The 12,906-nt window shown below is 35.4% G+C and overlaps 3 protein-coding genes across 7 annotated transcripts; all 3 read right to left on the bottom strand.

Moving 5' to 3' along the window:
- Positions 1–825: 825 nt before the first annotated feature.
- Positions 826–7,098, bottom strand: LOC118486576. Its single transcript, XM_035983119.1, has 10 exons — positions 6,316–7,098; positions 5,649–5,850; positions 5,261–5,503; positions 4,977–5,138; positions 3,490–4,881; positions 2,469–3,398; positions 2,293–2,427; positions 2,094–2,208; positions 1,485–1,937; positions 826–1,372 (listed from the first exon to the last, which is right to left on the bottom strand). The coding sequence occupies exons 1-10, from the start codon at positions 7,096–7,098 to the stop codon at positions 826–828; spliced, it is 4,962 nt and encodes a 1,653-aa protein (XP_035839012.1).
- Positions 7,099–9,227: 2,129 nt separating this feature from the next.
- Positions 9,228–10,256, bottom strand: LOC118486577 (F-box protein At3g08750-like). Its single transcript, XM_035983120.1, has one exon. It carries the CDS (start codon positions 10,254–10,256, stop codon positions 9,228–9,230), a length of 1,029 nt encoding a protein of 342 aa, XP_035839013.1.
- A 907-nt stretch (positions 10,257–11,163) lies between these two features.
- On the bottom strand, positions 11,164–12,352 carry LOC118486705. Of its 5 annotated transcripts, none has more exons than XM_035983365.1 (5): positions 12,210–12,352; positions 11,991–12,063; positions 11,798–11,863; positions 11,626–11,712; positions 11,164–11,518 (listed from the first exon to the last, which is right to left on the bottom strand). In XM_035983365.1, exons 2-5 carry the CDS (start codon positions 12,045–12,047, stop codon positions 11,270–11,272), a joined length of 459 nt encoding a protein of 152 aa, XP_035839258.1. In that variant the 5' UTR covers positions 12,048–12,063; positions 12,210–12,352; the 3' UTR covers positions 11,164–11,269. The 5 variants fall into 5 exon arrangements, with proteins under 5 accessions (XP_035839258.1, XP_035839257.1, XP_035839254.1 ...); XM_035983364.1 differs by having other exon boundaries at positions 11,164–11,512; positions 11,979–12,063; XM_035983361.1 differs by having other exon boundaries at positions 11,979–12,063.
- Positions 12,353–12,906: the final 554 nt, after the last annotated feature.

Raw genomic sequence — 12,906 nt, forward strand, 5'->3', positions numbered from 1 at the left:
TAGTTTTTTTAATTAATTAAAAAAATGCCTTACGCGTTCATCTGAAAGGATGACATCAAATGACAATATACGATTTGAGCTAGGAATGTATGTTGTCCAAGAACGTGTGACCATTACAGTGACTTGCCATTGGTCAGTAATACCAGGCATCAAGTCTGAAATGTACCGATGTCCCATTCTATATTATGAGAACCTAAAACATGGAAACAAAAAAATGTTATGGAAAGCTTATATTAAAACAAAATATACATAAAGGAAATATATATCTATATATAACAACCAAACATATAAAAACCACATGCAAAACAACGTAATTACAAATGGCATATTTAGTCAACCAAACCAATATATAAGTAAATAAACATTAAATACAAGTGTTCAAATAAGAGAGACATAATATGCTACCTTTATAGAAGCGTACACGGTAGCAATTCCACTTCTCAATAACAACATACAAAACACTCAGACCAATGCATCACTTGACATCAAAGGTAAGTTATAAAAAATTCCTTATAAACAACATTTCTTGTTAATATGGTTAGAACACTTGCCATCATTATCAACATAAAATCGTAGACCAGATCGAGATGTAACACGGGAGGCAATCACATAAAGTTGACCATGTGAAAAACAGGCTTTACCAAGTAACCACAAACATGTTTAAATGTTTGGCCCTGACTTTTATTAATTGTCATAAGCAAAACATAGTTTCACGGGAAACTGTCTTCTCTTAAAGTGGAAAGGCCAACATGTAGAAGTTGGAGTCATATCGATTCTTGAAATAAAAGCTCTTTCTCCAACATGCGTACCCGTATAATAACGCCCTCAATAACACGACGACTTATTTGAGTAACCACTTAAACGGGTCCCATTACACAATCCTTTCTTGAGATTCAAGTTACGTAGTAGTATGATCGGTGCCCCAACCTTTAACTTTAATATGTGATTCGGTAAGCCAGAAAACTGTAAAGTATTAAGAAACTCCGTAGGATACATAGCCTGCATTTCTTCAATATTATTTGTACTTGCACAAATGGAATCGAGACTAAATAACTCATGATTGTCACCTGGCAACTTATCAAGAACATGTAGATTAATCGTATCAACCTCATTGTTAGTCGATGATAAAATACAGCGCTCCTGTAGGTAAGAAACATCAGTGAATCGTTCTTCTATATTAGGAAATGTATCTGAAACAACTGATTCAATAGGATTATCTGAAACAGGAATCAATAGATCGCGAGGTATATTAATCCAAGTTCTCTCATCTTCCCCGTCTAGCGAAATTGCAGGAAGACGACCAGACCCCATATCTAAAATCCACTTATTGAAATCTCGATGTTGTATTACAACATCGTCATTAACACTTGAACTATTCAACCGCATATTAATCGTTAAAGAAACACCTTACACGCACCCCATATAGTCGATGACTTATTCACAACCGAAGCAACAATCTCACTACGCGGAGCAAGCGGAATAACAGGAAGAATTTGTCGAAAGTCTCCTCCAAGAGCGACACATTTCCCTCCAATACTCGACGGTCTGCACCAGGTATATTATTTCGACAAATATCTCTAAAAGTACGGTCAACCGCTTCAAATGCATAACGATGTTGCAACGGTGCCTCATCCCATATTATAAGCGCGGCATCATTAATCAGCCCAGCAAGATCCGTCCCAACATCAATCGAGCAGCAAGAATCCTTATCAAGTTCAAAGGGAATCTTAAAACGCGAATGCGCTGTACGACCACCAGGTAGTAGAAGAGAGGCAATCCCAGAAGAAGCAACAGACAAGACGATTTGGCCACGTGAACGAAAACAGGAAATGAGAGTCTTCCATAAATACGTTTTTCCCGTCCCTCCACTACCAAAAACAAAAACAGCACCACCCGTCCGTCTATCAACACAATCACATACATAATCAAACACCTCCCTTTGTTCGGCATTCAATCCACGAATAAATCATGAAAAAGCGTCATTTCTTCTTCAATATTGAAGGTGCGCTCAGCCATAATCAACCGATTTTCCATAGTATCAACCAATTGACGATCAATTTGAGGCAAATTAGGAAAATCTAATAAACTTTTACCATGACCAATTAAAAACTCTTTCAATCTCAATCAATGTATAATTGAGAATCTCTTCATCTGTGAATACCACATCATCATTCTGCAGCATTGTGCGTCGATTGTAAGCAATATCCTCTGATAAGTAAGGTAGACAATCAAAAAATAACCGTCGTTGATTACTAACCGTACAAAACAATAGAATGCAAACAAATAAATCACGAAGTTGATTCCCCAACTGCCATTGAGAAGCTTCACGTATTGAATCTACCCACTCAACATCATCTCCTAACAAACCCAACGCATTGCAAGCAGACATATAAGTTGGATGCTCAACACCATCAACCGTACGAATGTCTTTAAAGCTTAATGGCCACGTTGAACATTTAATAACATACGGAGGTAATACTTTTCACCCATCGATGGGCTCACATAATAAATGCGGCCAATAGAAGTCACCCTATGTCGTGGCAACCACTCCTTCTCCTTTTCATGCCAAGTGAACTTTGTTGGAAATTCTACATATGTCAAAGAACGACCATGCGGAAACCTTTCATTTGCCCGAAACCATTCAGTAAATTTTGACATGCTAGCCGTAGCACGTTGGGCAACTTCCTCAACCTCATCATTATCATGAAAATACACTCTATTACACCCTTCCTCATGAAAAGGTAATCGCTCAACAGCAACATCACGGTACTTCATTTCAAATTCAAAAATCTTCCAACATGCCTCAATAGAAGATATATACCGACAATTTAAATATTCCTCAATTTCATTTTCATTATGTAATAAGGACGCAAACGTTGTCCTATTTTGAGCACCTTCCAAAACCACAGTTGCACGATCTGGACCTTTGTTTATATAAGTAAAAAGATACTTGACTAACATCCCTTGGTTGCACCACTCCACATTAATGTGACAACCATATTTCACCAACAATTCACGGTTATACGGAACAACATACCGATTATCAAGCTTAATATCTTGAGAACCAACTTTAACAACTCTTGAATTATTGGGCCTCTTATAACACGGCCAACCATCATTTCGGATGAATGTCTCCTCACAATAATTCTTTGGGTACCCTTTACTACATACACCATTATGCATACAAGGACTTGAAGGGTTGAGCAAACCACATGGACCATGCATCATTTGTGAACGAACAATACCGAAAGCTATAGGGTCTTCCACCTCCGAAGGAAGCTCCGCAGATATATATTTATCGATATTGTCAACCGTATTTATCTTATCTTCAGGTTGTAAAAAAAGCAGAATATGAGAGTGTGGAAGTCCTCGTTTCTGAAACTCGATTGTATAGATAACTAAAAAAATGACCAAAACAAATATTACACATAGCTATAGAATAAAAAACAATCGTATAATATTTAGACAATGGAAATGCTAGTAACAAACCTGCTTTCGTGTGTCCAAAAATATTCCTTTTCCTTATGTCTTTGATAAGTTCATCAAGTTTAATTTTGAAAACACGGGCAACAATGTCAGGGCGGTCGGATGCACTCATACCAGGGGTTGTTGCTTGAATGTGTCGGGTAATTTCCGGCCATTTTGAATTGCATGTCATAGTAATAAAAAGGTCCGGAGCCCCGGCCCAACGACAAATAGCCATTGCATCCTGATACTGTTGAATCATATATCTTGGCCCACCGGCAAATGTTGCTGGCAGGATAACACGTCGACCAACTGCTTCACAACTTGTTTCACCATCAGCGATACGATCACATAAACCATTATACAGATCCGAACGAATAGTGTTTTGGTTTTGTTTATACCAATTCATCTCATGTTCAAGGATAGCTGAATAACAGTCCACAACATACGTCTGAAATAAACGGCCAGATTTGTGTAATGTCTTACCTTCATTCCTCCTAAGTTGTAAACGGTAAGAATAATATTCTCTTAATGAAACCGATTGCCGCCTACTTGATGCAGATATATTACATAGAGGAATATTAAGATGGAATCCATCTTCTCCATACGGAAACAACAAAGGATACTGCAACGCCATAAAACTTGGGTGCAATTCAGATATACGCTTTGCACTACGACTACCACGTTCTTCAATAATAATATCACGTGAGTCTGTAGGATTTCCATCACCTGGAATCAGTGCAGCCACTTCAGGAACAGTAGGCAAAGAATATTGTCCTTCTCTTCTATTTCGCGTACCAAGCAAGCGAAGCGTAAGACGTTGCATTGAGTTGTCATTAAACCTTTCACGTGCCATCCTAAAAGCCTGAACTAATGCATTGTTCGCATCAAGCATCAACAGCAAGTCATTCACTAATGTGCGCAGGATGACTTGATCAGACGTTGGTGACACACAATCTCGCAAAGCATAAAAGCGATTATCAATCTCATTTTCCGTGTCATAAACGTACAATTGAGCAAATCTAGGGCGTCCATCAGGATGCATAGGCAACAATGATCCAATATTATGATGGTTGTGGCCATTCAAACGGAATGTATAAGGCCCACGACCATCATTTAAATCCGTAGATATTCTCCCACCGGTTGAGGTAAATGCAAACATCGCATTTAAAAGCTTTATGTTTTCTCTAAACACGCGAGATCGTGTTTCCCCATTGTAATCAAGAAGACGACCCAATGTTTGAGGAGGATGTCGAAGAAATGGCAAGCAAACCTTTCCTTCACTACAACATAATGAAAAACTTGGAACACGAGGAGTTAAACTTTTAATAGTTCGTTCCTCATACCAAAGCATAGCTCCACAATGAACACAACTATGGTTTGCATCACCGATATCCCAATACGACGGACATCGCCCTAAAAAAGGTAAGTGAAGTGTAAGCAAACACTATCAATGTCATATAAGGTGTTCATATATACAAAGTGTCACAAGAAAAAAATATGATGTTTACGATATCTGTTTTCGTCTTGAAAGACACTTGCACGGGAAGGTACTTCAAGTTGATTCGAATGTAGACATCCAGATGTTTGTGAAACCGTTGAACCTAATGAAGATTGCGCAGCTCCATTTGTTCTACTGGTATAATGCACAACACCTCTGTTGATACGATCAACTAAAAAAAGCAAAGATAACAATAAACCTATTCAATTTAAAAGGCTTAACCCACATAATATAAAATCATGGGTGCTATTAGGTGAAAACACATAACAAACACGAGAACTCAATCAAGCGTACCATTGCAACGTCTTTGAGTACTTGTAGCCTCACTTGTTAAATCAGAAGGGCGATCACGTAATCGAGGACGACCCATTTGGCCCGTCCGTCTACGCCCTACTTCAGTCGTTGCATTAGAAGATATATTTTCCTGAGTGGTACGTATAACCGCAAATGAATCCGAAATTGAAGGGATCGGAGAAGGTTGCACATTTTCATTTGACATACGCATATAGCGTACCACACTTCTGCTAGAACTACCAACTGCATACACAGCAACAGTAGCACTAACATGTTTAAAGGGTTTACATGGTAAATATAAACATGCAAACCCCATAACAAAAGGAAAATAAGGGGTATTAGTATATGAAAAAAATCATAAGAAATACAATAACATAGATAACCACACCGTAAGAACACCGTTGAGAGGATGCAACATCAGGCGTCACAACAGGAAGTCGCTCCCGCAATCGAGGACGGCCCATACGTCCACGGCCCCTACGACATTCAACACGTGTAGATGCTGACGTCTCATGCGAAGGGACCGAAGAAATTGAATCAGAATCATTTGATATAGGTGCACTCATATCAACACCTTCAGATACATATATCTTTAGAAAAGCATGACAAGAGTCAATTATAATGCCACTCAAAACATAAAAAGCTAGAAACATATATAATATCTCAAGGACAACCAAAACTTTAAAAATTGCAACATCAAATTACCAAAATAGAAGCAACAACAAAAGTAACATTATGACAACTACAAGGTACCACTTAAACTCAAACTTACGAAAATTACAAGATAAAACTTTCTCAAACTAATAATTCGGGGAAGCTATGGTCTCTGTGTAAACCGCACCATGCATTTGCCTATAGAAAAACATACGGCAGAAATAACCTAGATGATCCCGTTGCAAATCAATTTCAATCACTTGTCCAAAATTCGTTATCACAAGACATGTCCCTGGCAAATTGTAATATGTGAAAGAACACATAGTTGTTAATGGCATCCACAACTTATCAGGATATGCAAAAACCTTCATCCAACTTTTATTTTTAAGCCTCCACAATACAATTTCTCGTCTATAGTCATAGTTTCCGATACAAACATACATATGAAGCTCCTCGTTTATGTTAACTAAACTTCCACTAACTTCATCGTCATATACATTGGGGAAACACAATTCAGAAAACGACTTTGAATTCACATCAAAACGAATAACCGACAATCCATCTGAACGACCACGACATTGGGTAACGACAAAATACAAACCACCACCACACAAAGTTGCTGGCGACCAAAGGTACGTATAATGGTGGTACGGACGGTGTTTTAGGAAGCGTACAGTACTCCATGAATTCAACTCCATCGAATAAATATAAACGGTCATTGTACCTCGTCTACGTTTAATATGTAAAATGTTGTAATCATCAGAAGAGTCAACAAAAAATCCTAGAGCATCTCTATCAACTTTGTAGAAACCTTGCGAATTAGAATTTGCCAACTTCTTGAACTTAGTCGTCAATGGATTCCAAACAACCAGCTCACAAGTGTTTTGGAGACAAACACACAACATACCATCCAAACTTGCCAAAAAAAACATTCTAGAAGGATGAGCATAGAACGGGCGGGCAACACCTCTTGGTACAATAAATCCCGGGGACTTATAATTTAAGGAATGTACTTCGATAGTCTTCCAACCAACCATCAACAATTTTTGATCAGCCGATGCACGCATGTAATGACAATGAGCCCTTACAAACTTACGATCTAAAATGAAATCTAACCACTCCTTGCAGACAAGCTTACATTGAGCAACATTTTTTGGTGGAAGTCTTGCAATTATATCCAACATTACTACTAAAAATGGAAGGCACGACATACTGCTTTTATCTAAAAACACAATTTACAAAAAAATAAATAAATTAAATCATCGTAAGTTTCAACCATAAACTACATACTAATAATAGGTCTTGAATATTCATATAATAATATAACTAACAAAAAAAACATGTATTATTACAATATAGGATAATAAAAATATTAAAAATAAAAATTAAATCAACAAAAATATGTTAACTAATAACAATAAAACAATTATTACAAACTAAAGTATAAATTTGTATCAAAATGGGCCAGATATATCACATTAGCATTTTGGGCCAGGTTAACAAACTGGATCAGGTAAACATGAGACGGGCCGGTTTGGATACTGAATATGGACAATCCAAATTAGGAAACGGATACTACATAACGGCAGTTAACTCAACCCTAACCACATATGCGATGAATTCATCCCTCTTTCTGGTCCAAGTCGCTCCTCTCTGCATCCCGTATTCATCGAGACATCAACAGATTGCACGGCCATTCACCATGGTTATACTTGTGTACACTCCATTCTTCTCCGTCATACGTATCAGCAGTTCAATCGATTCAAAATTTCAAGGTATTTACCTCTATAAACCCTAGCATATTATACATCATACTATTTTGTTCGACTAGGGTTCTTCATATTCGATTAATACCTTCTTTGATTATCGATTAGGGTTAATGAATGTGGATGTTCATATTTGATAAATAACCTCCGGATTTTAGGGTTTGAGTTATTCAAACATGTCAGAACTGTATTAAGGCAATTTTAGGGTTAACGGTTGTGGATTGATATTATTATGCTTATTCATATTCGATTAGAGATATTCGGAATTTAGGCCTTCAGTTATGCAAACATGCCAGATCTGTGTTTCGGTAGATTGATGGGCTTAGGATTTTTCGTTGCCCTCAATATGTTACAACCGAGTTAAAGACATGGCATAGATAAGCTCTAGAACATAAACAAATGGGGGCTGGGTTGGATCCAAAACTTGGCAGACACTTTGAAAGTTTTATTTGTTATGCTTATGACAACATCATTGAATCAGTAGTAAGGTTTTGTCTGTTTTAATGGGCTAACAGGAGGGATCATATGAAAGACAGAAGCTAGGCTTATCCTTGACAGTTTGAATCAGCTTACGGACATATTGTGAATCTTGCAACCCATGCTCTTAATAAAAAATTATGGCACTGTAAGTCTTTCTAACCACTGATTCATACTTCTTATTATGCCTATGTGTTTGCTTTAATAAAACATTGTTTAAATTTAAAGGTATAATTTGCACAATTTATGTTTTTCATATAAGTTATAGACTGCGTTTTAGATATAACACTTAAGTGTACTTAGCTTTGATCTGACACTGGTAGAATGTTCACATTTAATAAGAAATCGGTCTACATGTATTTGAACATATAGCAAACACCTAAATGGTTTTGATTCTATTGTTTAAACTAAAAAAGCAAACACACATTCAAATTGATTTGTAGAAAAAAGATGAATTAAAGAGATTAGGAAAACATACCTTAATTCTCCAACTGGCTCTCCAAAGCTACTCAATATGATGATTTTTATGGTAAACAAAATTCGAAGAAAGAAAGACACTGTAAGGTCATAGAACTACATTATATAGAGCTAATATCCGAATTTTTCTCATGGAAGTTAATATTAATTCAGACAGTTAATAAATCATGGGATAGTGGGAAAGTGGGCTAAACTGAAATATATTTAAAATAACTGCATAATCAGTTACTAAACCTATAAGTTTTATATACCAGCTAAATTTTCATTTGAATTTTTTATAAACAAAGCTGAACTTCTGTAAATGTATCAACAAAAATATCAAACTATTTGATAATTCCACTAATGAAGACATATTTATTAAAAACTTTTATGTGTACTGACAATGGAATACAATAACAATAAAAAATATAATTTTATATTTATCTAAACATAATATATAAGCAATTCTTTATAAACAAATAATACACAAACAAATAGTAGAGAAAAAAGCAAACATTAACTAAAAAAAGAACATTACATCCGACGAAGGAATTTTTCAAAATTCAACAAACATTTCGAAGCAAAAAAAAAAAAGGATTACCAAACAACATGTATTACTGAAGACTTGCTGGCACAATAGTTTCCACATACATTGCTGTCCGTATAGCATGATTCCAATCGCTTGGTATGAAAAGGTCACACGTCTTCTTGTTCAAATCTATTTCATAAACCTCACCCCAATCTGTCATCACAAAACACTTTTCTTCTGAACTAACATGTGTAATTGAGCACCAAACTGGCGTTGGAATATAACTGATCTTCGGAAACAACATGACCTTCGACCAATGCTCACCTTCATAACGCCATAGATCCACAGCCATATCTATAAACCCATGACTAACAAACACGTGAAGTTTGTTATTCATATTAACCAAGTTCCCCTGACATGTTTCACCATTGCCAACATATGGAAACCCTATTTCTGAAAACGTCTCTGTATTCACATCAAATCGAATTATGACAATATCACCAGCAAGCCAAAACTGGAATACAGTAAAATATAAACCATCCTCACAAAAAGTCCCCCCCGACCACACATAACCATTAGTATGGTAATGCCTTTTTTGTAAAAACGGTATTCTCTTCCAATGACTGGTCCTCCTTGAATAAGCCATAACATCAACTGTAAAACGACCACGTTTTATATGTAAAACTCTGTAATCATTAGAGGAATCGATGTATAGGCCAACAGCATCGGAATAGATTTTGAAAAAACCATAAGACTTAGAATCAGATATGTTGATGCAGCTACGGATCAACGGATTCCAAATAAGCATTTCAAACGTATTGCGTAAACAAACACATAAAAGCCCATTCAAGCTTGATAAAATCCACACATCAGAAGGGCGAACATGAAACGGTAGGGTAATCATGGTTTTCTCATCGACTAAATCAACAGTAGTGCTGGAAATAAAGCATGATTCCTGTCCAATACTAAGAATTTTTTGTCTAGACCCCTTACACATATGTCTACAGTGCATCATGACAAACTCCTTCGACGATATACATGACAACCATTCTTTACATACCTTCTTTGCACGACCTACACATTTTGCAGGAAGTCTTGGCAGTATCTCTGACATTATTAAGTCAGGACCAAGGTCAGGCAACTTAGTGTTCGACTCAGAGGCTGAGTAGAGGCACCCCTTCAACTTTTTCATAACTCAATAGTTTCTGATATTATATCTAGAAATACAGTAATACACGAATTTTAGGGATATTAGTGATATCTTATATAGAGCTACATGTCCGACTTTTAATGAAAACAGTTAATTTATTGAATAAAACATAGGTAGTTATTCAATCATGGGTTAGTGAGCAAGGATCATGACAAGTGGGTAAGTGGACTGACTTAGAAATAAACTTAACATAACCGAACGATTATATTAATTTCTAAAACCCTAAGTTAGTTACTTGATCATCGCTTAGTGGCCGATGATCATGGTAACGTGACTAAGAAGGCTGACTTCAACATTAATTCAGTAAAACCGACTATTTATATGTTTTTTTTTTCTTCAAAATATCTTATTCTTTTCCCGTTGTTATTTATATAACTGAATGCTATTTTGAATTTGCACTCTAAATAATACAAAACTTATTATTTTAAAAAAACCTATAAATGACTAAATATTTTTTAAAATACCTAAATAGGCCTCTTGTTTGAGAACACGGAATTTGTTAACATGAAACAGGATATTATTGGGTACTAAATTTTTTTAGATTTTTTTCTATGACTTATGTGTAACTACTTATATAACTGTTGAAGTTATGCATATCTGGAATTTTATTTACGTATTTTGAAAGTAAAAGAAGATTTAACCTTTATAAACATACATACAAATTGGTGAAAACCACTACCTATATTTTCTTTATTTTTTTTTTCATAACAGAAATGTTTATTATTAAATAAACAATTAATCATCAACATATATGTAATAAGTAATATAGTTAACAGATAAAACATAGAAAAATAAATTGAAAAAAGGAAACTACATTTAAACTAAAAATAGATGAACAAACAAACCTTAACAAACACTGACTTGAAAGGCAAAACATAAAAGATGACTATGACAAACAGGACTTAAACTGAGTAAACTTAAAATTCAACCCATCCAACATGATCGTTGCAATTTTTAGATATACGTGGAATCTTTGATCTTTTCAATGGACTATCCAAAGAGTCTGCTGTATCACTTAACTCAGACTCCAAATCATCTTGTTGTTTTGCCTTAGAAGCATCTTTCTGACCATTCGAATCTTCACTTTGGGTAATATCAATGACCTCATCCCATTTCCAAGTTAGGAGCGCATGCTTTCTTTTAGCTTGCTTTTCTATGTTCTGAAACTACAAGAACTAAAAACATTAGTATAATACATTTTAAAAAAACATATAGGTGTGAAACAATCATTATGCACTTATGCAATGAAAACTTTATTTAAAAAAAACACCACCTGTTCAATAACCTCCCTATGCATTTCAGATTTGAATGGACTAAAATACTGTCCATATGAAATGATCTCTACACTTCCACTGTCCGTCTGAAACAATAAATTGATAGAATTTAACAAATCAGACTAAATATCAAAACAATTTTTATACATTAGTTGTGACTTAAAACGTTACCTTCGGAGAATCTTTCATTGGGCTGCATATTTGATTCTTCTTCGGTGTCATTGCATCAAAACCCAGCTGAAAAAATTACAATTGCTACCATATATTAGAAGACTAAATATTTGGTGCAATTCACAAACAATTAGAAACCATCCACATGCTTTGCTAACTAATAATTTACATTCCAACTTACATTCCAACTTACTTTCTTTGCAGGCTGATCGTCTTCATAAATGTCCACGAAGTCATCCGAGATATCCATTGCTGCAGATGTGTTGCTGTATGAATACATGAAGAGCGAAAAAAATTCAGAAGATTACACTACCTGAACTTGTATTATATAGGCACCAAAAAATGCAGTTAAGTGTCCACTACCCCACTAACTCCCTGAAAATAAGGAACACATTTTAAACCGCATTGCAACCTGTATTTCTGATTGGTGCATCTTGATAAACTGCAGGAAACCGCAAGATCATGGGTGAGAGAGAGCTGAACTGCCGTGAACTGCTGCTTCTAGAAGGAATTTAGAGACTTTATACGGCTGAGATTAAAAGTTCAGGACTTTGAACGGCTGTAATTAGCCCAAAAAACGGTTAGCAACAACGGGAACAATATAATATAGAATATATCAAAGTGGCAAATAAAGCAAAAAACTCAACCTTTGAGTGGTCAATGTGGTGTACGTTTGACATTGACGTAGTTGATGCGTATAGTGTGTTTATTATATGACAAACTATGCTAGTTTTAGAGGGAAAATCAATCATATTTGATCCCTAATTTATTTCGATTTTCTGTTTAAAAACTTGATAACATTCGATGATTTCCTTTTACTTTTCTTAAAAAAAGTATGATATATAATAGTCTTAAAAGATAACAGAACAAAAAGGGTGAATGATGTGTTTGTACAAATACAATATTTTTTAATCACGATCATTGTTTAATAGAAAATCTAGGAGTGATAATTACAATTCAGTGCTTAAAATAAAATAATGATTATTAAATTATTAAAGTTGAAAAACCAAGATGCATTCTCACTTTTCAAGAAATGAAAAAGAGAATACGAGGGGGTTAAAAACAAAACCTGTAAAAGCAAAGGACTAAAATTCTAGAGGGAAGGATTT

Source organism: Helianthus annuus, chromosome 14 (genome assembly GCF_002127325.2).
Source record: "Helianthus annuus cultivar XRQ/B chromosome 14, HanXRQr2.0-SUNRISE, whole genome shotgun sequence".
Lineage (NCBI taxonomy): Eukaryota > Viridiplantae > Streptophyta > Magnoliopsida > Asterales > Asteraceae > Helianthus > Helianthus annuus.

What these genes read in the sequence shown, in the direction of transcription:
- LOC118486576 (XM_035983119.1), bottom strand. Translation starts at nt 7,098, where the DNA reads ATGTTGGATATAATTGCAAGACTTCCACCAAAAAATGTTGCTCAATGT. An exon ending in GCAGTTGGGGAATCAACTTC is followed by an intron (nt 2,209 to 2,292) that starts GTGATTTATTTG and finishes CTTACTTATCAG; the next exon opens with AGGATATTGCTTACAATCGA. An exon ending in ACTTTCGACAAATTCTTCCT is followed by an intron (nt 1,373 to 1,484) that starts GTTATTCCGCTT and finishes GCGGTTGAATAG; the next exon opens with TTCAAGTGTTAATGACGATG.
- LOC118486577 (XM_035983120.1), bottom strand. Translation starts at nt 10,256, where the DNA reads ATGTCAGAGATACTGCCAAGACTTCCTGCAAAATGTGTAGGTCGTGCA.
- LOC118486705 (XM_035983361.1), bottom strand. Translation starts at nt 12,047, where the DNA reads ATGGATATCTCGGATGACTTCGTGGACATTTATGAAGACGATCAGCCT. An exon ending in CAATGAAAGATTCTCCGAAG is followed by an intron (nt 11,713 to 11,797) that starts GTAACGTTTTAA and finishes TTATTGTTTCAG; the next exon opens with ACGGACAGTGGAAGTGTAGA. An exon ending in ATAGGGAGGTTATTGAACAG is followed by an intron (nt 11,519 to 11,625) that starts GTGGTGTTTTTT and finishes TAGTTCTTGTAG; the next exon opens with TTTCAGAACATAGAAAAGCA.